The sequence below is a fragment of the Sus scrofa genome, chromosome 10, assembly GCF_054392235.1.
Source record: "Sus scrofa isolate SSC_HxYL_T2T_F1_AM1 chromosome 10, Sscrofa_HxYL_maternal_Yorkshire_Landrace_v2.0, whole genome shotgun sequence".
Lineage (NCBI taxonomy): Eukaryota > Metazoa > Chordata > Mammalia > Artiodactyla > Suidae > Sus > Sus scrofa.
Window position 1 is genome coordinate 59,184,446 of NC_139392.1, and position 25,062 is coordinate 59,209,507.

Here is a 25,062-nt window from a genome sequence, read left to right on the forward strand (position 1 = left end):
CAATAGAACCTCCATGTAAACCCTCAACTATAAGGTTTGGAGAGCTCCAAGTTGGTGAACATATCCACATGCCATGGGGGTGGCACACACCAAACTTTCTGGGGACAGAAGTTCCTGTGCTCAGGACCCTTACAGATCTCATCCTATGAAACTTTTCATCTAGCTGTTTATGTGTGTCCTTTACAATATCTTTTATAATAAACCAGTAATAGTTTTTATTTCCAAGTTCAGCGAGCCATTATAGTAAATTATCGAGCCTGATAAATTCATGGAAATCCTGAGTTTATCTTTTTTAATATTGATTGCCATTTGAACTATTTCCAATTTAGGCCTACTTTGAATAAAGTTGCTATGAATATTCTTGTAAATGACTTTTGGTGGACATAAACATTCATTTCTTTTGGGTTTACAAAGTAGAACCGCTTGGAGTTCCCATCATGGCTCAGTGGTTAACGAATCCGACTAGGAACCATGAGGTTGTGGGTTTGATTCCTGGCCTTGCTCAGTGGGTTAAGGATCCGGCGTTGCTGTGAGCTGTGGTGTGGGTCGCAGATGCGGCTCGGATTCCACATTGCTGTGGCTCTGGTGTAGGCCGGCGGCTACAGCTCCGATTTGACCCCTAGCCTGGGAACCTCCATATGCTGTGGGAGCAGCCCAAGAAATCGCAAAACAAAACAAAACAAAACAAAAAAACAAAGTAGAGCTGCTTGATGATAGGGTACATGTATTTAGCTTTGGTAGGTACTGCCACAGATTTTTTCCAAATTGTTTGTGCCAATTTACACACCCACTCGAGAGTTCTAATCATTCTACTTTCTCACCAATTCTTGGTATTATCAGTCTTTTAAAAGCAATTATAAACTTTTAAACTTCCAAATAAATCTTCATTCTATTTTGTTCCCACAGAAATGGTGAGCTCTGCATTCAGGGATAGTTCCTGGGATGTCAAAATGAAGTGCACCAAGCTTGAGGATAAGCCTAAGACCTCTGACATGAACAGAGACCAAGATTCAAATGCAGCCAAGCATTAGCTTAGAGATTCTCAAAGGAATTCCAGACTCTTGGCCAATGGGCTCCTGGGTCATCCAGAGCATTGTGAGGCAAGACAGAACTGGAACAACTGGCTCAAAAAAGGAATGCTGACCCACTGCTGACCCACTTGGGTGTATGTCTCTGAAGAGATAGTCCTGACTAAGTAAGATGGGGCTGCCTTTCCCGAGGTGGCATTAGGGATTAGCTGCAGTGCTGACTTGGGATGGCGGAAGACACTGTCTCAATCTGGTTTTTGGTTCGGCTTGGAAAACAAATCCAAATCTCCTTGTAGGCAGAACTTCAGATGGGCCAACAGAGCTCCCTGCAGGTATGAGGCCTGAAGCCTGAAGGGATGGATGAGCAGGTAACTGGGCACTAAAGCCTGAGGCCAGTCAGCCCCAAGCCAAGCAAGAGCTTCCTGCTTCCTCAAAGGATTTCTTTATCTGAGCAAAGTGGGGGCTGGCACTCAAATCCCTACACAATCTTCTGAAAACGGAGGCAAGGGTGATTCTGAAGGAAGAGCGCTTGTCCGGTGACCAATGCCAGCTTTAACTATACTGACAGGTCAAAGGCCACTCTTCTCGGTGGTTTAGAATTTCACCCAATCTGCCCTGATGGAGACGCAACTTGGGCCCCAAGAGAGAAGCAGGGAGTGGCAGACAGACCTCTGTTCCAGTCCTTAGCTTAGAACTGCATGGGAGACTAAGAAATATAAATCACGGAGGGAGGCCTATTTCGTAGAGCACAAAAGACAGTGCGGCCAGGAGGTAGTGGGACGCTAAAGGGCAGTGAGGTCCCACGCAGCAGCTAAGGGAGAGGTGACTGGAAGGCTGTTGCGGTTAGTACAGCGACGGGGGGGGGGGGGGGCAGCCGAGGGAGGGAGAAGACCGGGTGGAAAATGAAGCCCAAGAGCACCCCAGGAGTTGGGGAGAGGGCAGCCAGAGGCCCCTGGGATGGTGTTGGTGGGGGAACCCGGGCAGGGCCGGACAAGTTCTCTACAGTGTGAAAGTCTGAACAAACTGCTGTGGATTTCGAGCCGGACTCCACCTTGCGGGGTCGAGAGTGGGTGTGGCGGGAGAGGGTAGTTATGCCTCTTCCCGAAGTGTCCAATCCTTGGAGCCAGGGCTCGGTTTAATAGAGTTCGGGGAAACGTGCAGCCTTCAAAAGGAGATAACCAGAAGCGACTGCGGGGTAAAGGCGTGTTAGGAGGGATTCCTTCTCCGAGCGAGGTGCCTGCGCTGGGCAAGCGGGCGCGCAGGGCGGTGAAGTCGGCGGGTAGAACCTAAATTCCTTTACCCGCAAGTCGCACATCTCCAGCGGTCGTCAGACGGCGGTTGAAAAATGTCCGGAGCGCGGCGCGGGGGGCGGGGAGGGTGGGGTTAAGCAACAGCCACAAACTCTACTGCGAACCCCAAACCCCGCCCCCTAGTCCCGACCGCGTCTCCTAGACGACGTGCTGCCAAGTGCGGCTGCGCGAGGGTGACGGAGCGCGGGCGAAGGGGAGGGGTGTTTTGGTTCCAGCCGCTCGCCGTCCTTTCCAGACTCCGTCGTCGTAAAGCTTCGGGTTCCTGCCTCCCCTTCCCCTTTCCCTTCCCTTTCCCGGCCCCAGTCCTCCTTCCCTCCTTCCCTTCTGCTTACCTTCCTTATTTTCTACTGCCGCCCGGGGTCCGGGTCATTTTCCGGGCCGAGCGCGCTAAGGTGCGCGGCCCCGGGGCCCAGTATATGACCCGCCTTCTTGCTCCCCCACGCTTCCCCCGCCCCATGTGGCTGCGGGGCCGCCGCGGCGCTGCCCACTATGGCCCGGAAAGCAGTTAGCAGGAAGCGGAAAGCGCCCGCCTCGCCGGGAGCTGGGAGCGACGCTCAGGGCCCACAGGTGAGGGCTGAGAAGTGGGAGCCGGGTGATTAGACCGAGACACCTAGGGAATAGGGTTCGCAGATGAGGAAACCTTAGCGGGGTCCAAGATCTATAGTCGGGGGTTTGGAGGGGGGGAGCTGGAGGTGGAGGGGAAGAGCAGAACCTCGGTCTGTAGAATCAGGGATGGGCCCTTAGGAGTTCACTGGAAAGCAGAAAGACCGCAGGGCTGAGGAGCTAAAGGGGAACATGAGAATGAGGTATATTCCAGGGAGGCCTGCAGCCGGGAGTGGGGTTTGGGGAGAAGCAATCTGGGTTTAAAGGAAGGGGATCAAAAGGAATCGAAGGAAGGGAACAAAACCTCCCACAAATACGTGAAGGGAAAGTTAAGCCCCCCTTCCAGTGGCCGGGGGAAGCGGAGATGATTGCGTATCTCATATAGGAATGAGCCTCCCTAAGGATCCTCAAGCCCTGAGCTGGGTCTTTTGGTACTTGGACGCCTAGGAGAGACAGCAGTTTTCAGGTATCACTCCTATCCAGCTCTCTTTGGCAGGGAAGACCTTGGTGGTGGTATTCAGACTCAGATTTCCCATGCCTGCCACCCCTTTGGTGTTTAATTTTTCAAATTTTTCAACTGTCTGGAGCATGGACCTGGTGACAGGAAGGTGGCCATTGCCTGAAAGACCTGGGATCCTAGTCAGGCTCCTTGGGCTGCACCTTCTATGCTCTGCAGGGAGTGCAGGCCGAGACAGAGAAGGGGGCCATTAGAGATGTAGTCCAGGTCTGTCTCTGCCCTTTATTCCCTCCCCTATCAAAAGTACTCAGGTACTTTTAGATACCTGAATCCTTCACTTCTAAGAAGACTTAGTTTTCTTTTGTCCTTTTTTCTGCTTTCATGTCCTTGTCTTTCAGCCCTTGTTTCCTGTAGGTAGGTTTGACTATGAGCAGCATCTTTTCAATGTTGGGAGAGTTAAACTGGACTTTAGATTGACTTTGCTGTCTTTTGTTTTGTATTGTATTTTTTTTTTTTTGGTCTTTTTTTTTTTTGCCATTTCTTGGGCTGCTCCCGTGGCATATGGAGGTTCCCAGGCTAGGGGCCGAATCGGAGCTGTAGCCAGCCTACACCAGAGCCACAGCAACGCCAGATCGTTAACCCACTGAGCAAGGCCAGGTATTGAACCCGAAACCTCATAGTTCCTAGTCGGATTCATTAACCACTGCACCACAATGGGAACTCCTAGTATTGTGTTTCTGTTGTATGTAAATCCTGCAGAAAGAATTTTTGTTGAGTTCCTTAATACAGTAGGATCTCTCCATCTGACAAAGGTAGCAAAAGCCTTGATTTTTAATTTTGCTTTCCACAGTTTGGCTGGGATCATTCACTGCACAAAAGGAAAAGACTCCCCCCAGTGAAGAGATCCTTAGTGTACTACCTGAAGAACCGAGAAGTCAGGCTACAGAATGAAACCAACTACTCTCGAGTGTTGCATGGTTATGCAGCACAGCAACTTCCCAGTCTCCTGAAGGAAAGAGAGTTTCACCTTGGGACCCTCAATAAAGTGTTTGCATCTCAGTGGCTAAATCATAGGCAAGTGGTGTGTGGCACAAAATGCAACACGGTAAGTGTCTGGGATGGGTTAAGTGTCTCTTAGTCCTGGATATGTGGCTCCACATGCTCTAGGATCACTCACTGCTGGTTTTCCCCATTAGTTCTTTTGGGAGGACATTGCCTTATTCTCCTCTCCATTCACTCCTATCTGTTCATGACTTTTTCTCTTTTTTTATTTGTTTTCTTACTTCCATACCTCATTTCTGATAAATCTTCAGAGGAGTCTATTTCTTTAGGTCTCTTGCCATGTAGGTATGCCACTGCTTCTAGATTTTCTTCTTCTTTGTTTTTTAAGTCAGAGGCCTAGGAGGAAAGACAGGAAAGAATGATGATCAGGGCATCATTCAGGATATAGGATATATGTTTTGCTCTGCCATCTTTTTTTAAAGGCTGAACCCGTGGCATATGGAAGTTCCTAGGCTAGGGGCTGAATTGGAGCTGCAGCTGCAGGCCTACACCACAGTTCATGGCAATGCCAGATCCTTAACCCACTGAACGAGGCCAGGGATCAAACCCTTGTCTTCATGGATACCAGTTGGATTCATTTCTGCTGCACCACAGTGAGAACTCCAGGATACAGGACAGTAAAAACCTAGGTGTTGTCTGCTAGCCTAAGGGCATATGTAGAAGTATTTTATTTATTTATTTTTTTTGCCATTTCTTGGGCCGCTCCCGTGGCATATGGAGGTTCCCAGGCTAGGGGTCGAATCGGAGCTGTAGCTGCCAGCCTACACCAGAGCCACAGCAACTCGGGATCCGAGCCGCCTCTGCAACCTACACCACAGCTCACAGCAACGCTGGATCGTTAACCCACTGAGCAAGGGCAGGGATCGAACCCGCCACCTCATGGTTCCTAGTCGGATTCGTTAACCACTGTGCCACAATGGGAACTCCAGAAGTATTTTAAATTGCACTTGACTGAAGGTAGGAATAAGACAAATATTCTTTTAGGAGGTAGAATCTAAAAATGTATTTCCCATGGGAAAGGGAAGGCAGGTATGTTTAGTGGTATGTTTTAGGATGTCAGTGTTTGACCTTTGCAAAGTAGCGTTCTGAAAAGGAGTAAAAAGAGAGAAAAATTGAACATGCCGTGAGTGGAGTATTTTTACATAGAATGACTTAGAAGACAGTTATAAGTGAATGAAGGGGACATTTCATCAGTAAATTTAACCAGGGCATTTACAAGCCTGGATAAAATAAGTCAATCCATAATTGATGTTGTGGATATGATTGTAACAAAAGAGCACAAATAGCACAATTGCAGAGTTCCTATCATGGCTTAGCGGTCAACAAACCAGACTGGGATCCATGAGGATGCCGGTGTGATCCCTGACCTCGATCAGTGGGTTAAGGACCTGGCACTGCCATGAGCTATAGCTCAGGTGGCAGACACAGCTCGGATCCCACGCTGCTGTGGCTGTGGTGTAGGCCAGTGGCTGTGCCTTCGATCCAACCCCTAGCCTGAGAACTCCTATATGCCAAAAGTTCAGCCCTAAAAAGCAAAAAACAAACAAAAAACCCCCCACAAAAAAACAAATAGCACAAATAATGCCAAGTGAGAAAAGGCAGAGCCTGCAGGTGGGAGATGATTCTGAATAACTTGTGGGAAAAGATGAAATGTAGGCCCAGCTGCTCTCTGTTTTCACCTCATCCTGTATGAATAGACAAGAAATGTCATAATGGCGGGGTAAATTAACCCTGGGCAGAAACATATCTTGGATCAGTTGAAAGAGAGGATGGCTCTAGATCAAGAAAGTCTTAAGTACTAGGAGAAGTGTTTATAAAGGACATAGGCAAGGATTTAAACATGAGTTGTTTTTTGTGTTTGGCCACGCCCATGGCATGTGGAAGTTCCTGGGCCAAGAGTGGAACCCAAGCTGCTGCAGTGACAACACTAGATCCTTAACCCACTGCACAAGAGAACTCCTAAACCTGAGTTTTAAGGAAGGAAATAATACCATGGTGGTTGAGGGCAAGCTTTCATTTCCTCTTCTGTTGAAGGCTGCTTGTTATGAAGAAGCCTGTCAAAACTAAGTAGTGTGGCAGCCTTCTACAAAACTTCCTTTTCCTAGTCTCTCAGGCCATCACTCTTGGATTAAGAGACCTGTCATCATTGTCACTTGGAGTAGAAAAAAAGTCTTCCATTTAGAGGAATTCATTCCACACCGCACACAAACCCTCATAGTGTTTTGCCCAGAAAATGTTGATGAATTTTAAATTGAATTAGTCATTATAGTCTACTGCTTCTTGAATTTATTAACACTGTTTTGAAGGTGAGAATAATGTTAGGTAGTAGTGATTTAACCCACTCTTAATACCTACTTCTTTTTGTCTTTCTGTGTCCTCATGACTTGTGTTTAACTGGAGGGTTGTTTTCTTCTTATAGTTAGTGTTTTTCTTTGCTTAGCTTTCAGAACCTAATAGTGAGCCAGGAACACTTCTCTTCTCTGAACTTTTGTGATATTTGGCAAATGATTCCCTTATCTGTGCCTTTGTTTTCCCTTCTGTGAAATGGGAGTGGTACTATCTAGTGCCGAGAAGGTAGCTGTATATATCTTAGGAAATATTTCAAGTTAGCATTAGCTTACTTATTCAGAAACAGTAGTGGTGATAATTAATCCAAAGTCTTTCCCCATGCTCGTGGCACTTCCTATGACTTCTTTCAGTTTAAAAGGAAATTTATTTAAATGTTTACAACTATCTTTGGATAATACCTGAAGGTTTTGTGGAGGGAGAAGTTCATGTTGGATTCTCAGTAAATTAAGTTTTGATGTATTGAAATTTTACCATCGATGAAATGATTTAAATGTATTCAGCAAGAAAAGTATACCACAGCTATTTATATTCTAAAATAACTTTTTATGGAGTTCTCATCGTAGTGCAGCAGAAACAAATCTGACTAGGAACCATGAGGTTGCGGGTTTGATCCCTGGCCTCACTCAGTGGGTTAAGGATCTGGTACTGCCATGAGCTGTGGTGTATGTTGCAGGCACGACGTGGATCTGGTGTTGCTGTGGCTGTGGTGTAGGCTGGTGGCTGTAGCTCTGATTAGACCCCTAGCCTGGAAACTTCCATATGCCACACATGCAGTGTGTGTGGCCCTAAAAATAAATAAATAAATAAATAAAATAACTTTTTAGGGAATTCTCATTGTGGCTCAGTGGGTTCATTACCCAACTAGTATCCATGAATATGTGGGTTCTATTCCTGGCCTCCCTCAGTGGGTTAAGGATCCGGCATTGCCACAAACTGTGGCTGTGGTATAGGCTGGCAACTGCAGTTCCAATTCAGCCCCTAGGCTAAGAACTTCCATATGCCGTAGGTATGAACCTAAAAAGAATAAATTAAAAAATGAATAAAATAACCTGTTAATATGTATCTGCAGATTAGAAGCTGTTTTTCTCTTGGCTGTTGTTGGTGATGATGAGCATTTAACCAAATGTACACAGATGCTAACAGGTATTTCCATGTTAACTGACTTGGGGCTATAGTATAGGCATGTTTGCTGAGGCAATGGGTCATCCTCTGTGAAAAAAGCAGAAGAAAAAGTAAAATAAAATAAATAATAAAAAGCAGCAGAGATACTGTAAATTATTCTGTAGCTTATTTCCTGAAGTGGGAGTTTACCTGTTCTGTGAGCTAACACTCAAACTAGGGGCACTCCATTCAACCTCCCTGAATGCCCTCGGCCCAGTAAGCACAGAAATAAGCTGGCCAGCTTATGTTTTAATCATTAATAATATTAGGACACTCTATTTTTTTTGGGGGGGCATGCACCTGAGGCATATGAAAGTTCCCAGGCTAGGGGTCACATCAGAGCTGCAGCTGCCGCCCTGTACCACAGCAATGCAGGATCTGAGCAGCATCTGCAACCTACCCACAGCTCATGGCAGTGTTGGATCCTTAAACCATAGAGCGAGGCCAAGGATCAAATCCCCATCCTCGTGAATACTAGTCAGGTTAATTACCACTGAGTGAGGCCAAGGATCAAACCCCTGTCTTCGTGAACACTAGTCAGATTAATTACCACTGAGCGAGGCCAAGGATCAAACCCCCGTCCTCATGAATACTAGTCAGATTCATTACCCCTGAGCCACAATGGGAATTCCCATAGGACACTCATATTTTTACTAAATTATTTAAAGAGGAGAGGTGGTATAACCTTAATTGAATCTGGGTTTGGGTACCAGGATAGGTACGTATATTTTCCTGGTTAGGGTTACAAATTCAGGTTTCGTACAGAGGCATACAAAAAAGCTAAAGAAGAGAATCTTTCCAGGTACAGACAGTAAGTAGTGCGGATTGCAGAGAGCTAGAGAAAGTATTCTTTTTCTCCCCGCCCCCCCTCTTTAGGGCCACACCTATAGCATATGGAAGTTCCCAGACTAGGGGTTGAATCGGAGCTGCAGCTGTTGGCCTGCAGCACAGCCACAGCAACTCTGGATTCTTAATCCACTGAGCGAGACCAAGGATTGAACCAGAATCCTCGTAGATACTAGTCGGGTTCTTATCCTGCTGAGCCACAGTGAGAACTCCTAGAGAAGGTATTCTTAGCTCCAGTCAGTTGTTGCCTTGTAGGAATTTTGGTCTAGTGTTGGTTTTTTGTTTTTGTTTTTGTTTTTCCTTTTAAAGAGAAACCAGAGTTTGGGTTTTTATGGAGACAGTATCAACTGTTTATGAGGAATATTGAGAATCCAGTGTGATAAAAGCTTTAGGTTCCTAGAAGAGAATTGTGAGATTAAGGTTGGAAAGGTTTATTAGGAACAAATTGTGGAGGCCCTTGGAAGTCAAGCTAAAATTTTCTTCCTTGGGGAATGGAGAGGGAAGCCCAGGGATTTTAAGTGGTTAGAGTAGTGTTTGAGAGAGCAATTATAGGATGCTAGTAGTGGTATGGACGAGAATCATAAGGAGCAAAACCAGGACAGTGTCAGGGTGAAGGTAAAGAGGAAACGGGTATTAAGACATTTTAGAAAAAAAAAAAAAAAAACCACTTTAAAGGTAGAATCTATAGATAATAACCTATATATTTAATCCCTTCAGAGGAGTAAGTCACAGTTGGTACTAATGTCTTGAATCTGGGTAACTGGAAGGATAGCAAGCGGGAATATTGAGCAGATTTGAAGGGAAAATGTTTAGTTTTGTGCTTTCAATTAGTAGAAGTTTGAGAGGGGAAAAGATTAAAGTTCATGGTTTAGGAGTCATGTGTATAAGGGATTATTGAAATTGTTCTGTTGCTGGGGAAGAGAGGGTAGAGAAATCACTCTTGGTTTCTATAAACCTTCCCTGAAATTTGAAAATGTTACTATTTGTATGTTTTCTGGGCCTGATGTGGGGAGGATGATGCGGGGAGTGGTCCATAGATTTCATTAGATTTTCAAGGGGAATACTGTGAATCAGAAATGAGCAAGAACCAGTGGTATTGTTGGGGGATTAAGAGCAGAACTTTGGAGAATAACACCTACATTTATAGGACAGAAAGAACTGCTACAGGGGGAGGAAGGAGGTCAGAGGAAAACCAGGAGAGTACCAAGAACAATTTTTTTTTTTTAGGGTTGCACCCGCATAAGGAGATTCCCTGGCTAGGAATGGAATCGGAGCTGCAGCTGCCAACCTACGCCACAGCCACAGCAACACAAGATCTGAGCCATGTCTGTGCCACCACAGCTTAAGGCAATGCTGGATCCCCAACCCACTGAGCAAGGCCAGGGATTGAACCTGAATCCTCATGGATCCTAGTCAGGTTTGTTAACCACTAAACCATGAAGGGAACTCCCTCAAGAACAATTTAAGAAAGTGGATATTTTGAGAGGGGTCAGTTTGGGAAGATTAATGACAGGCAGAGAGATAATGTGTGCAGAGTTTGAGATATTTAATTTTGTTTTTTGTTTTTATTATTTTATTGTTATTATTATTGCTTTTTAAGGCTACACTCAAAGCATACAGAAGTTCCCAGGCTAGGGATCAAATCAGAGCTACAGCTGCTGGCCTACGCCACAACTGCAGCAATGCAGGATCTGAGCTGCATCTGCAGTACACCACAGCTCACAGCACTGCCAAATCCTTAACTCATTGAGCGAGGCCAGGGAATCGAACTGGCATCCTCATGGGTTTGTTTCCACTGTGCCACAATGAAACTTCCAAAGGTATTTAATTTTAGATGTGAACTCTTATTTACCATTTTTTGCTCCTAGGGACTCACTCACGTATAGTAGACACAGTTGTTGCTTGCAGCAAGGGAGAACCTCCACCATAGGGAACCATGAAGCCAGTCAGTAAGAGGGTGTTAGGGGGAGTTCTGGTCGTGGCTCTGGTTAAGGAATCCGACTAGGAACCATGAGGTTGCGGGTTCAATCCCTGGCCTCGCTCAGTGGGTTGAGGATCCGGTGTTGCCGTGAGCTGTGGCTTAGGTCACAAATGAGGCTCAGATCTGGCGTTGCTGTGGCTGTGGCTGTGGCATAGGCTGGCAGCTACAGCTCCGATTAGACCCCCTAGCCTGGGAACCTTCATATGCTGTGGGTGCAGCCCTAGAAAAGGCAAAAAGACAAAAACAACAACAACAAAAAACAAAACAACAAAAAAAGAGGGTGTTAGAAAGGATTTACAGCAGTGATTTGGGAAAAGGCTTAAGGAAATAGGACTTTTGCAGGAAAATCTCCTGTGAAATTAATTTTCACCGAGACACTAAGGCCTAACTGATAGTAGCAGTCTAACTCCTGGGTGTCAGCTGCTTTTATCTTTCTCAGCATCTCCCAAAGTATTAGTCGGAGGCACACTGCTGACTTCACAGATAGGCTTGATGGATCATAATGAAGCAAACAAGATGAGCTTGGGTTGCAGTTTGCTGCCAGATGAGAAGAGGCACTTGGAGAAGTCTCATTTTGGGGGTAGGGTAGGATAGTAGCTACCAGGGTTGAGAAAAGATAACTGTAATGTTGTATTTCTGAGTTTACATGTTCAGATTCTTGAACTCATTAGAGCAGAATATGAAACTCACTTTGAGACACAGGGAAACAAAACAAAGGAAAAATGTGGGAGTTTTGCTCCGAATCAATTTTTTTTTTTCTTTTTAGTCCTACACCTGCAGGATATGGAAGTTCCCAGGCTAGGGATCGAATCAGAGCAGCTGTCGGCCTACGCCACAGCCACAGCAGCTTGGGATCCAAGCCATGTCTGCGACCTACACCACAGCTCATGGTAATGCTAGATCCCTGACCCACTGAGTGAGGCCAGGGGTCAAACCCTCATCCTCATTGATACTAGTCAGATTCATTTCCACTGCTCCACAACAGAAACTCCTCACCAAATTTTTTATTCTTTCCTTTGTCATACTATTTTATTTTCCCAGGTGGGTTACAACCTTTTAGAGAATGCTTTAAAATCCTTATGGGACTCCTTGTGTCTGGCCAAATGTACGTTTCAGGTTAACAGCATTCTTATCTGTATGATTTGTCTATATTTTGTAGTTAGGATAGTAACTTGCTAATTAGGTTTTAGTATTTTAAATGGCATATGATTATTCTTTGCTAAGAAATAGAGTTATTCCAGAATTAGTCTTTATCTTATTTCAGAATATTTGACTCTCTTGAGAGGAAGATTTTAGATAGAGAAGTGATAGAATTGCTGTCCTGGCAAGTTCATTCTGCTGGGGCACATGTGCAGAAGTGTTTCTGGATTGAAAATCATTGTGCAGGAGTTCCCATTGTGGTGCACTGGAAATGAATCCAACTAGGAACCATGAGGTTGCACTTTCAATCCCTGGCCTCCTTCAGTGAATAAGGGATCCAGCTTTGCCGTGAGCTGTGGTATAGGTTGCAGATGCAGCTCAGATCCTGTGTTGCTGTGGCTCTGATGTAGGCTGGCAGCTGCAGCTCTGATTTGACCTCTAGCCTGGGAACCTCCATGTGTTGTGGGTGTGGCCCTAAAAAGCAAAAAAAAAAAAAGAAAAAAAGGAAAGAAAAAATCATTATGGAAGTGCTTCAGAAATCTAAAGTTCTTTGTAAAGCTAATTGATGTTGTAAGGCTTTAGGAAAAGGATCAGTAGGAATAAGTTTATGTGTGATGGTGCTAAAATTGTCTGCACCTTTCTGACTTCATCTTAAGAAGGCCTTGCATGGATTAACATAGGTATGGGCTCCAGGAATCCTGTTTCATGTAGTGTGTTGAGACTTGGGTTATCCTCTGTATGTGAGGGAATAAATGGTCGAGAATATTAGGGCCTGGAGCTCCCGTCGTGGCTCGGTGGTTAACGAATCCGACTAGGATCCATGAGGTTTCGGGTTCGATCCCTGGCCTTGCTCAGTAGGTTAAGGATCTGGCGTTGCTGTGAGCTGTAATGTAGGTCACAAACATAGCGTGGATCCTGCATTGCTGTGGCTGTGGCGTAGGCCGGCAGCTACAGCTGCAATTAGACCCCTAGCCTGGGAACCTCCATGTGCTGTGGAAGTGGCCCTAGAAAAAGCTAAAAGACAAAGACCGAAAGAAAAAAAAAAAAAAAAGAATATTAGTGCCTGACACATGCAGGACTTAATATGATCGATTAATCTACGAGAGGCAAGAATATACAGTAGGGAAAAGACTGTCTCTTCAGTGAAAATTCCTGCTGGGAAAACCAAACAGCTCCATGTAAAAGAATGAAATTAAAATGTTTTCTCATACCTTATACAAAAATAAACTCAACATAGTTTAAAGACCTAAGCTTAAGGCCAGAAACCATGAAACACCTAGAAGAAAACAGAGGTAGAAAACTCTTTTACATAAATCATAGTACTATTTTTTGGATATATCTCATGAGACAAATAGTAACAGCAAGCAGATGGGACTTAATTAAACTTAAAAGCTTTTGGACAGCAAAGGAAACCATCCACAAATCAAAAAGACAGCCTACTGAATGGGAGAAAATATTTGCAAATGATATGACCAAGAAGGGGTTAATACCCAAATTATATAAACAGCTCATACAACTCAATATTAAAAGAACAAATGACCTGATTAAAAATCAGGCAAAAGGGGGAAGTCCCTGGGGGCCCGGTAGTTAAGGATTTGGCATTGTTATTGGTGCGGTGTTCAATCCCTGGCCTGGGCACTTGTGCATGGTATAGGCATGCCCTCCCCCCCCAAAAAAAAAATTGGGGCAGAAGGCCTAAATATACATTTTCCCAGAAACATACAGATGGCCAACAGGCACATGAAAAATGCTCAGTGTCTCTAGTTGCCAGAAAAATGCAAATCAAAACCACAATGAGATACTACCTCACACCTGAGAGTGGGTATTTTCAAAAAGGCCATAAATAACAAATATTGGTCAGGATGTGGAGAAAAAAGAACTGTCGTATGCTGTTGGCTGGGACATACATTGGTACAACTGCTATGTAAAACGGTATAGAGGTTCCTAAAAATATACCTACCATATATAATCCAGCAATTCCATTCCTGGGTATATACTCAGAGAAAACAGAAATACTAATTCAGGAGTTCCCATTATGGCTTGGTGGGTTAAGGACCTGATGTAGACTCCCAGAGGATGCAGGTTTGATCCCTTGCCTCGCCTAGTGGATTATGGATCCAGCATTCATAAGCTGCAGTGTAGGTCATAGATGCAGCTCGGATCTGGTGTGGCTGTGGCTGTGGCAAAGGGATCAGCTGAAGCTCTTACTCAGCCCCTAGGACCTTACACATGCCACAGATGTGGCCATAAAAAAGAAAAAAAAAAAACAAAAACAAAAAACAACACTGATTCAAAAAGATATATGCACCTCAGTGCTCATGACAGCATTATTTACAATTGCCATCATATGGAAGCAACCTACACACACACACACACTGTGGAATACTACTACTCAACCATAAAAAAGAATGAAATTTTGCCACTTTTGGAACAATGTAGGTGGACCAGGAGGGTATTATGTTTAGTATAGTACGTCAGGGAAAGACAAATATTGTATGTTATCGCTATACATATATATATATGGAATCTAAAAAAATATTTACAAAACAGAAATAGACTCAGATATAGAGAACAAGCTAGAGGTTGCCATTGGGAGGAGAGGGATGTGGGGAAGGGCACGATGTAGGGGATTAAGAGATACAAACTATATAAAATAAGCTAAAAGGATATATCATACAACACAGGAAGTACAACCATTTATTTTATAATAACTTTTTTTTTTTTGGTCTTTTTGCCATTTCTTGGGCCACTCCTGCCACATATGGGAGGTTCCCAGGCTAGGAGTCTAATTGGAGCTGTAGCTGCCAGCCTACGCCAGAGCCACAGCAACGCGGGATCTGAGCCGCGTCTGCGACCTACACCACAGCTCACGGCAACACCGGATCTTTAACCCACTGAGCAAGGGCAGGGATCGAACCCGCAGCCTCATGGTTCCTAGTCGGATTCGTTAACCACTGCGCCACGATGGAACTCCCTATAATAACTTTAAATGAAGTATAAGCTGTAAAAATTTTGAATCTCTGTTGTATACCTGAAACTAATGTTGTAAATTAGCTATACTTCAATAAAAATTTAAATTTTTCTGGGGGCCTTGAATAGCAGGCTCATTTATGGAAGGATTCAAGAATTTTAGGGCAGCTTTTCTCAACAAGAATGTCGATGGTTTTTTGGTGTTTTCTTCTTTCTTTGGGACTTTACCTCATACTGCTAGATAGTTCACATTCTTAGCTGCTGCTCCATAAATGCCAGCAATGCCCCCCTACCCTGCTCCCTCAGTTATTGTGACAATCGGGCACATGTGTACACAGGCACACATACATGCATTGTCAAACATTATGCCTCCAGTTGAGAACTGCTGCTGCAGGGCTTGAAGTGGGCAGTTTTTCTCTTACATGAACTGGGCGCCTCCCCCCTTTTTGCTGGGGCACACTCATGGCATATGGTAGTTCCCAGGCCAGGGCTTAAACCTGTACTGTAGGGAGTTCCCATTGTGGCTCAGCGGTAAAAAATCCAACTAGTATCCATGAGGACATGGGCTCGATCCCTGGCCTCATCAGTAGCTTAAGTATCCAGCATTGGCCCAAGCCATGGTGTAGGTCGCAGACTGCTCAGATCTGCTGTGTCTGTGGTGTAGACCAGCAGCTGCAGTTCCAATTACTTTTAGGTAACTTTTTCTTTTCCCTCTGATTCATGTCTAGCCTTTAATAATAAATAATCCTGTTAATCATCTTTCGCATCTGCAGAGTAGAGTCACATGCTTGGCAGCATGGTCCCTGGTGAATTTAGGGCCTGTTCCTATAGCCCTGTAGACTTGGAGGATGGGGAAACCCAAGTTCCTGAGAGCAGAGGTTTGCTGGGATGTCCCTGGCAGGCTAACTTCTTACAGAATGTTAGTAATAAGATAGTCTAGGCACAACATTGCAAATCAACTGTAATTTATTTTTTTAATTTTTTAATTATAGTTGATTCAACTATAATTAAAAAAAAAATGAGTTCCCACTGGAGCTCAGTGGAAACGAACCTGACTAGCTAGTATCCATGAGGATGCAGGTTCGATCCCTGACCTTGCTCAGTGGGTTAAGGATCCAGTGTTGCCATGAGCTGTGGTGTAGGTTGAAGATGTGGCTCAGATCTGGCATTGGAGTAGGCCGGCAGCTGCAACTCTAATTCGACTCCTAGCCTGGAAACTTCCACATGCTGCAGATGTGGCCCTAAAAAGACCCAAAAAAAAAAAAAAAGGTTTATTGACAATATTTTATCTACAGTAATAGAAATTAAAAATACAAGAAAGATTGCTCAGAATCCGATCCCTTTTCAAACCTGTTTTTCATTTGTCAAATTCCTGTTTAGTCCTTAACCACATGCGAGCATACTTGTTCATAGCTACAATCAGCAGAGACAGAATCCTGTGTCTCATTACATTTAGCAATATCAAAAGCTCTGCATGTTATTAGACTCTTCACAATTAGGTCAATACCTGCATATCATCATGTAGAAATTTGATTTACCATAAATTACTTAAGTACTCTGTTGTTAGCATTTGGATAAAATAGCTTCCAATAATTATTTTGATAAAAAAGACTTCTCTCTTCCTTTGGATAAATCCCAAAGTCTGAAAATGATAGGTCACGAGGGTATCATATTTTTAGGCTCTTCATTCAACAAATAATACATTCCAGGTTTTTGAAAAGTAATGCCAATTTACTTTCATAAAAGAGTTTTAGGGAGTTCCCATTGCGGCGCAGCAGAAATGAATCTTGACTAGTCACCAGAAGGTTGCGGTTTCGATCCCTGGCCTCGCTCAGTGGGTTAAGAATTTGTTGTTGCCATGAGCTATGATATAGGTTGCAGATGTGGCTCAGATCCTGCTTTGCTGTGGCTGTGGTATAGGCCAGCAGCCGTAGCTCTAGTTTGACCCCTAGCCTGGGAACCTCCATATGCTGAGGGCGCTGACCTAAAAAGCCAAAAAAAAGGGGGGGAGTTTTAGCAGCAACATATATACTACCTGTTCTACCATATCTTATCAGAACTGAGTAACACTTGATCTTTCATTTGCACACACAGAATACTTTGCATTTATCTGTATTCCTCTTATGAAATTAAATATAATTTCCTATAATTTACCAATTGTATTTCCTCTTATATAAATGACATCTAAATGAATTATTTTGAAATGTTTAAGCTATTTGGGATGTGTCTGACATACAGGAAATAGCCATTTACGGGTAGAAACACACTCACTTCTAAAGTTTACCTGAATTTGGCTAGAAATACACCTAAAGACTAGAACCATCAAACTGCTGCCACCACTTCCTCCTTCTCCTTTACTTCCATTAGTTAATATCATCAGTTTACTGAGCAGGTGTTCTAGGCACTGTGCTAACCAACATTTTATTTAATTTTCTTCATGACTCTGCTAATCAGGTACTACTCACTCCATTTATTTTATTTTATTTTTAATTTTTTTTTGTCTTTTTTCCTTTTCTAGGGCTGCACCCATGGCATATGGAGGTTCCCAGGCTAGGGGTCCAATAGGAGCTACAGCTGCCGGCCTACGCCACAGCCATAGCCCCGCTAGAGCCAAGTATTGTCTATGATCTACATCACAACTCAGGGCAACGCCAGATCCTTAACCCACTGAGCGAGGCCAGGGATCGAACCCGCAATCTCATGATTCCTAGTCGGATTCATTTCTGCTATGCCACAACGGGAACTCCCTCTCCATTTATTTTACAGGTGAAAGAAAAAGTTTAGGAGAAGATATCTGTCTTGTCTAAGCGCACAAATCTAGAAAGAAACGGAGCCTAGATTCAACCAGTGAATCTCTGTGTCCAAATATACAAAATGACCTAAACTTACTAATATTTCTGACTTAAGTTTACAGTAATAAAGAGGCCCCAGAAAACTGCAAACTAACGACCTAGGCTAAGATATGACTTAAAAATAAAACAGGCAAAATTCTTGCTTTGTCCATTGAGACAAGCAATAGGCATATAAAGAAAATAACCATTCGTCAAGGGCTTCCTCAAGGTGCAGAAATAAGATTTGATTACATCCAAGTGGCTACTGAATCAAGTTTTTTGGTTTTTTGGAAGTTTTTTGGTGGTGGGGGTGGGGAGCCCTGGAACCAGCTCGACAGTAGTGGCAGTGCTGGATCCTTAACCTACTGCGCCACAAGGGAAATCTGAGAAACTTTCATTTTTAACACACACCTCAAGTGATTGTGATACAGATGATTCCTGGGTCATGCTTGGGAAACAAAAGCCTGAGCAATCAGAAATCAAATATGCATCAACTTAGGAGAAGATGGATTTGGAGTTCCCTTTGTGGCTCAGTGATTAATGAATCCGACTAGGAACCATGAGGTTGTGGATTCGATCCCCGGACTTGCTCAGTGGGTTAAAGGATCCATTGTTGCCGTGAGCTGTAGGTTGCAGATGAGGCTTGGATCCCGAGTTGCTGTGGCTCTGGTGTAGGCCGGCAGCTACAGCTCCAATTGGACCCCTAGCCTGGGAACCTCCATATGCCGTGAGAGCGGCCCTAGAAATGGCAAAAAGACGAAGAAGAAGAAGGATTGGAGTTACGCATCTGGCATTGTCACTGCAGTGGCTTTGGTTGCTGCTGTGGTGTGGGTTTCCTCTCTGGCCCAGGAACTTCCACATGCTGCACGCACGGACCAAAAAATAAAAAGATGATGAACTGGCAAAAGAAGACAAGAAGAAAGTGCCTAGGGAGTTCCCGTCGTGGCGCAGTGGTTAACGAATCCGACTAGGAACCATGAGGTTGCGGGTTCGGTCCCTGCCCTTGCTCAGTGGGTTAAGGATCCGGCGTTGCCGTGAGCTGTGGTGTAGGTTGCAGACGCGGCTCGGATCCTGCGTTGCTGTGGCTCTGGCGTAGGCCGGTGGCTACAGCTCCGATTCAACCCCTAACCTGGGAACCTCCATATGCCGCGGGAGCGGCCCAAGAAATAGCAACAACAACAACAACAAAAAAGACAAAAGACAAAAGACAAAAAAAAAAAAAAAAAAAAAAAAAGAGAGAAGAAAGTGCCTAGGGAAAGCAGGAAGCAACAGAAGTAACTAGACTTACTATTTTAAGTATTTTTTTTTCTTTTTAGGGCCGCAGGTATGGAATATGGAAGTGATAGGATACAGGGCAAAGAGAGTTTCCCCTCTCAGCCACCCAAGTGTTTTGGAGCTCAAAATAATACCTAGAGAGAGATCTAGCTTTTCAGTGGGTAAATACATAACCATATTATCATTTAGTCTTTGTGCTCGGGAAGTAAGAATGAAAGAAAAGAAATTATGTTATCATTGTTTTAATACTGTTATTATTAAACGCTTATAATCTCTTAATATACCAGATAATTAATTAGCCTGTAAGGACAATCTGCTCTCCAGTACTTTGCAATTTAGGGAAAAGTCTTCCTGTTAATTCTGAGTAGATGGCCTTATGCCTGGAAATGCCCTGGGGAATAAAAAGCTAAAAATGTCTTGTAGAGATACTGTTTTCTTCTGAGTAATCTATACATTAATTATTAGAATCCTTGAGTACTGTAGGAATCAATTTCCACCCCCCATAGGAAGAAATGAGGATTTGTGTAAAATCAGGTTAGTTGGTCAGTTTTTTGTTTATCCTGTTTTTCTGATTGGATGGTATATCACTTGGCGGTAGAACATGGGGTTTGTATTTAGATAAAAGCAGCACTCGATTCTGATTTTACAGCCCAAGAAATTTACCAGATGTTTATCAAGGTGCTTAAGGTAGCTGAAACCACTGGGCTCTGCTGTCAGAGGCTCTTCACTCTGTGACTGTGGGTACGAGGTAAAATCTTAGCTGTCTTGCCAAAGCTGACTCTCAGGACTTATTCCATTTTCAACAGAGCCCTCCAAAGTCAGGGATTAGAAGTCAGTTTACTGGACTTGCTAGCTATAAAGCTCGTAAAGAATTATGTTACTTCGGAGTTCCTGTCGTGGCTCAGTGGAAAGGAATCCCCTAGGAACCATGAGGTTGCGGGGTCCATCCCCGGCCTTGCTCAATGGATTAGGGCTCCGGCATTGCTGTGAGCTGTGGTGTAGGTTGCAGACGTGGCTCTGATCCCATGTACTGTGGCTCTGGTGTAGGCCAGCAGCTGCAGCTCCTATTGGACCCCTAGCCTGGGAACCTCCATATGCTTCGGGAGCAGCCCAAGAAATGGCCAAAAAAAAAAAAAGAATTAAATGTTACTTAAATTCAGGATAATGAAGTCTTAATATGGCCTTCCTTTCGCAAAGTCATCATTGTAGTAGGAAAATAGCAGAATTCATAATCTGAGATGTAGTACTTTTGCTGATTTCAGCAAGCTAGCCCCATGGCCATCTTTTGGAGGAGCAGCTTAGATTCACAATTCAAAGAGTGAGAGATCTTAGCATCTCACAGGTACCTGGATTTAGATACAGAAATGTTCACTGCAGTGTGTTTTATAGTACTGAGAATTTGGACACAGCATAAATGTTCAGTAACAGGGAATGTGTTTGAAAAATTCTGGCATACGCATGCAGTGAATTACCATAAAGCCATTAAAAAGAATACAAAATATATTGATTAATTTGAAAATGTGTTACTGCTGTATCAAATAAAAAGATAGAAGTATGAAGTTGCATTTTTATAAGTGGAGAAAAATATGTATGCATGTAACTGGGTATGTAGTGAAGGACATGAAAATAAATATACCAAATGGTAGTAGGTGGTGGTGTTTATTTTCTGATTTCTGTTTGTCTATGTTTTATAAATTTATGATGTATTACTTTTGTAATTGGGTCCCCAAAAACGTTATGTTACTTTAAACAACCATGTGGTCTTTCCTTAATAGACTTGCAATAGAAACAGTGACCTGGGCTTTCTAGGTATGATAACTCTTTTAACTCCTAAACAGTCCAAAATATTACAGCTGTAGAGTCTTGTCTGTTTTTGGGGGGAGGGGGGCACACCTGCAGCATACAGAAGTTCCTGGGCCAGGGATTGAACCCCTGCCACAGCAGTGACCTGAGCTGCTGTAGTGACAATGCCAGATCATTAACCTGGTCAGTCATCAGAGAACTTCTATAGCTATAGAGTCTTATTTTTACCTTTTTAAAATTTTTTAAGAGAATTAAATGATTTTTATTTTTTCTATTATAGTTGGTTTATAGTGTCATTTTTCTACCGTACAGCAAAGTGGCCCAGTCACACATACATACATTCTTTTTCTCTCATTATGCTCCATCATAAGTGACTAGATATAGAGTTCCCAGTGCTGTACAGCAGGATCTCATTGCTTATCCATTCCAAAGGCAATAGTTTGCATCTATTAACCCCAGATTCCCAGTCCATCCCACTCTCTCCCCCTCCACCTTGGCAACCACAAGTCTATTCTCCAAGTCCATGAGTTTCTTTTCTGTGGAAAGGTTCATTTGTGCCATATATTAGATTCCAGATATAAGTGATGTCATAGGATATTTGTCTTTTTCTTATTTCACTTAGTATGGGAGTCTCTAATTCCATCCATGTTGCTGCAGATGGCATTATTTTCTTTTTTATGGCTGAGTAGTATTCCATTGTGTATATGTACCTCTTTTTTTTTTTTTTTGTCTGTTTGTCTTTTTGTTGTTCTAGGGCCGTACCCATGGCACATGGAGATTCCCAGGCTAGGGGTCCAATCGGGGCTGTGGCTCATGGCTCGGGATCCAAGCCATGTCTGCGACCTACACCACAGCTCACAGCAATGCCAGATTGTTAACCCACTGAGCAAGGGCAGGGCTCGAACCCGCAACCTCATGGTTCCTAGTCGGATTCGTTAACCACTGACCCATGACGATAACTCCTACCACATCTTAATCCATGCCTCTGTCAGTGGACATTTAGATTGTTTTCATGTGCTGGCTATTGTGAATAGTGCTGCAATGAGGGTGCATGTGTCTTTTTCAAGGGAAGTTTTGTCCAGATGTATGCCCAAGAGTGGGATTGCTGAGTCATATGGTAGTTCTGTATTTAGTTTTCTGACATACCTCCATACTGTTTTCCATAGTGGTTGTACCAATTTACATTCTCACCAACAGTACAGGAGGGTTCCCTTTTCTCCACACCCTCTCCATATAGCTGTAGAGTCTTGGTATCAGTCAAGCAGCTTATCAAGCTCAGCCACATTCCTAGCTCCTGCACAGCAGAGTGCAGGTGGGCAGGCAGTAACTTTTATTATTTATTTATTTAAGTTAAAAAAATTTTTTAGGGCCGCACTTGCAACATATGGAAGTTCCCAGGCTAGGAGTTGAATCAGAGCCATAGCCGCCAACCTACACCATAGCCACAGCCACAGCAATGCCCAATCCCAGCCACATCTGCGACCTATGCCACAGTTTGCATCAATGCTGGATCCTTAACCTACTGAGCGAGGCCAGGGATCAAACCCGCATTCTCATGGGTACTAGTTGGGTTCTTAACCCGCTGAGCCACAATGGGAACTCCAGCAGGCAGCCAGCTTTTAGACATGGGCTGGACAGAATGCCTGATTGCCCTGAACATTGTTAGAGTCCTCATTAAGTGCAGCTCATTATTTCAAGGCCTGTAGTCTTCTTCACTTCTTTTTAAATTATGCATGTTATAAGTGTTCATTAGGAAAAAAATTAACATTCCTGGAGTTATGTTTTGGTTTCTTTCTTTTTTTTTTTTGGCTGTGCCCATGGCAAGTGGAATGCCAGGACTCGCACCTATACCACAGCAGTGACAGTGCTGGATCCTTAACTTGCTAGCCCACCTAGGAACTTCTACATGTTTAATTTTTGATACATATTGTTTGACCATCTTCTGTTGTGTTTCTTTCTTTTTTTGGACCCACCTGAAACATGTGAAAGTTCCTGGGCCAGGGATTGAACCCATGCCACAGTTGCAGCTGGTAGCAGGACCAAACCTTTAACCCACTATGCCACATTGGGGAACTTCCTATGTTGTGTTTCTTGGTCTTGGTTCCTGTTCCTCCTTACTCCTCCTCATCCTGGTTTGGGATAGAGAATGTATTCCTCTGCTTTGATTTCAGTTATCAGAGTTCCGATTGTGGTGCCCTGGGATCCATGATGTCTCTGGAGTGCTGGGACACACTGGCCTGCTCAGTGGGTTAAAGATTTGGAGTTGCTGCTACAGTGTAGTAGCACAAATCTGATCATTGGCCCAAGAACTCCATATGCTGCAGACTGGCCGAAAAAGAAAAAAAGATTTCCGTTATCTTCCCTTTTCCCAACTTTGAGCAAACTTAAGCTGCCCTCTTGCCTTTTACTGAGTCAGTGTAGTTCATCTTTTCTTTCTCTGTGGCCACACCTGCGGCATATGGAAGTTACCGGGATTGACTCCAAGCCACAGCTGAGGCCACACTGGATCATTTCACCTACTGCACCACAGCAGAAACTCTGGTGTAGTTCATCTTGATGTATGTGGATTTGCTTTCCTTTTTCCTTTAGCCTCCAGCTGAAACACTCTTTGAATTTTAGACACTTTGTGAGTCTGCCCTCCCTCCTCCCCATTTTATTAAGCCACCTTGATCTTTCTCTAATACACACACTTGCATATGTCTGGATATATACATGCATACTCACTAGTGTTACAGTCTTCCTGTTCCTAAGGCCTTTGCTTTCTTTCTTTACCTGTTTGTCCTAACTTGGAAATTAGAGGGAGCAATTGAGCCTCTAACTAACCGAGCTAACCTTGCTATGCTGCTAGTTTCTGGCAGGGATCCCAATAGGATAATGTGGGGCAGCCTCATTCTGGGAAATGTTATAGGACCTGCATGAAGCCTTGACCCCTTGTCATGGAGCTTGGGAGATAATCTGTGGCAGCCCATCCACGTAGCTGTTTCTTCCTTTGAAGAAGCAGAAAGGCTCTTTCCTTCACACAGTGCTTTGTCTTTCCTCTGCAGGGATGAAGATGAGATTGGGGGTAAACACTTGGTTACCTGGGCAGTCTACAGAGCTGGCTGCTTCATCTCCCTATATCAGATCTTTTTCATCTAATGTAGAATCATTCCTAATACCCTGTGAAAGAAACAAACATTAGGGAGTTCCCGTCGTGGCGCAGTGGTTAACAAATCTTACTAGAAACCATGAGGTTGCGGGTTCCATCCCTGGCCTTGCTCAGTGGGTTAAGGATCTGGCGTTGCTGTGAGCTATGTAGGTTGCAGAGGCGGCTTGGATCCCACATTGCTGTGGCTGTGGCATAGGCCGGGGGCTACAGCTCCAATTGGACCCCTAGCCTGGGAACCTCCATATGCCGCAGGTGTGGCCCAAGAAATGGCAAAAAGACAAAAACAAACAAACAAAAAAAACATTAGAATAATGTGTTACTGTTAGATAGTACTTATTAAGCACCTATTCTGTGCTGAGCCTTGTGCTAGACACTTTAAATTTTATTAGGTCCCTTAGCAGCCCTTTAAGATGAATAATACTATCCAAAGTTTTATAGATAAGAAACAAGCTTCAGGGAGTTCCCATCGTGGTGCAGCAGAAATGAATCTGACTAGAAACCATGAGGCTGCGGGTTCGCTCCCTGGACTGGCTTGGTGGGTTAAGGATTTGGCATTGCTGTGAGCTGTGGTGTAGGTCGCAGATGCAGCTCAGATCTGGCATTGCTGTGGCTGTGGCCTAGGCCGGCAGCTATAGCTCCGATTAGACCCCTAGCCTGGGAACCTCCATATGCCGCAGGTGCGGCCCTAAGAAGACAAAAGGAAGGAAGGGAGGGAGGAAAAGAAGAAAGAAAAAGAAGCTTCAGAAAGGTTAAGTGACTTGACCAAGATCACACAGATGCTAAGTAGCCAATCTGGAATTCATACCTAGAAGTTTCCCAAGTCCCAAAGGGGAGAGGTTAGACATGAATAGATGAAGCCTTTTCTCTTCATCTTTTCTGGATGGTAGCAGTGGAGCCTATGTCTGTTTTAAGGCATAGGGGAAACTCAGATCTTTGCAGGTTGCCGGTCAGTTTACTCTTGTGTCTTATCAAACACGTTGTCCTTATGTACAGATGAGATTCTCTCCACGTCAGTGCCTCTTAAACCTCAGTATGCTTGGAGATATTGGGAAACTCCATGTTCCAGTTTAGTAGGTCTAGGGTGGGGCCTGGCATCCT

The 25,062-nt window shown here is 44.0% G+C and overlaps 1 protein-coding gene across 4 annotated transcripts in view; it reads left to right on the plus strand.

Moving 5' to 3' along the window:
• The first annotated feature begins 2,571 nt into the window (after window positions 1-2,571).
• The window catches only part of DCAF12 (DDB1 and CUL4 associated factor 12), a 44,144-nt gene continuing 21,653 nt past the window's right edge, over window positions 2,572-25,062 (plus strand). For all 4 annotated transcript variants that reach the window (XR_014817774.1, XM_084979875.1, XM_021064687.2 and 1 more), the window contains exons 1-2: window positions 2,572-2,905; window positions 4,249-4,503. Coding sequence is in view for 3 of the 4 variants with exons in the window: in XM_084979875.1 (XP_084836001.1) it covers window positions 2,828-2,905; window positions 4,249-4,503 (333 nt within the window). In the remaining variant the exon portion in view is untranslated. The remainder of the gene's footprint in view (window positions 2,906-4,248; window positions 4,504-25,062) is intronic.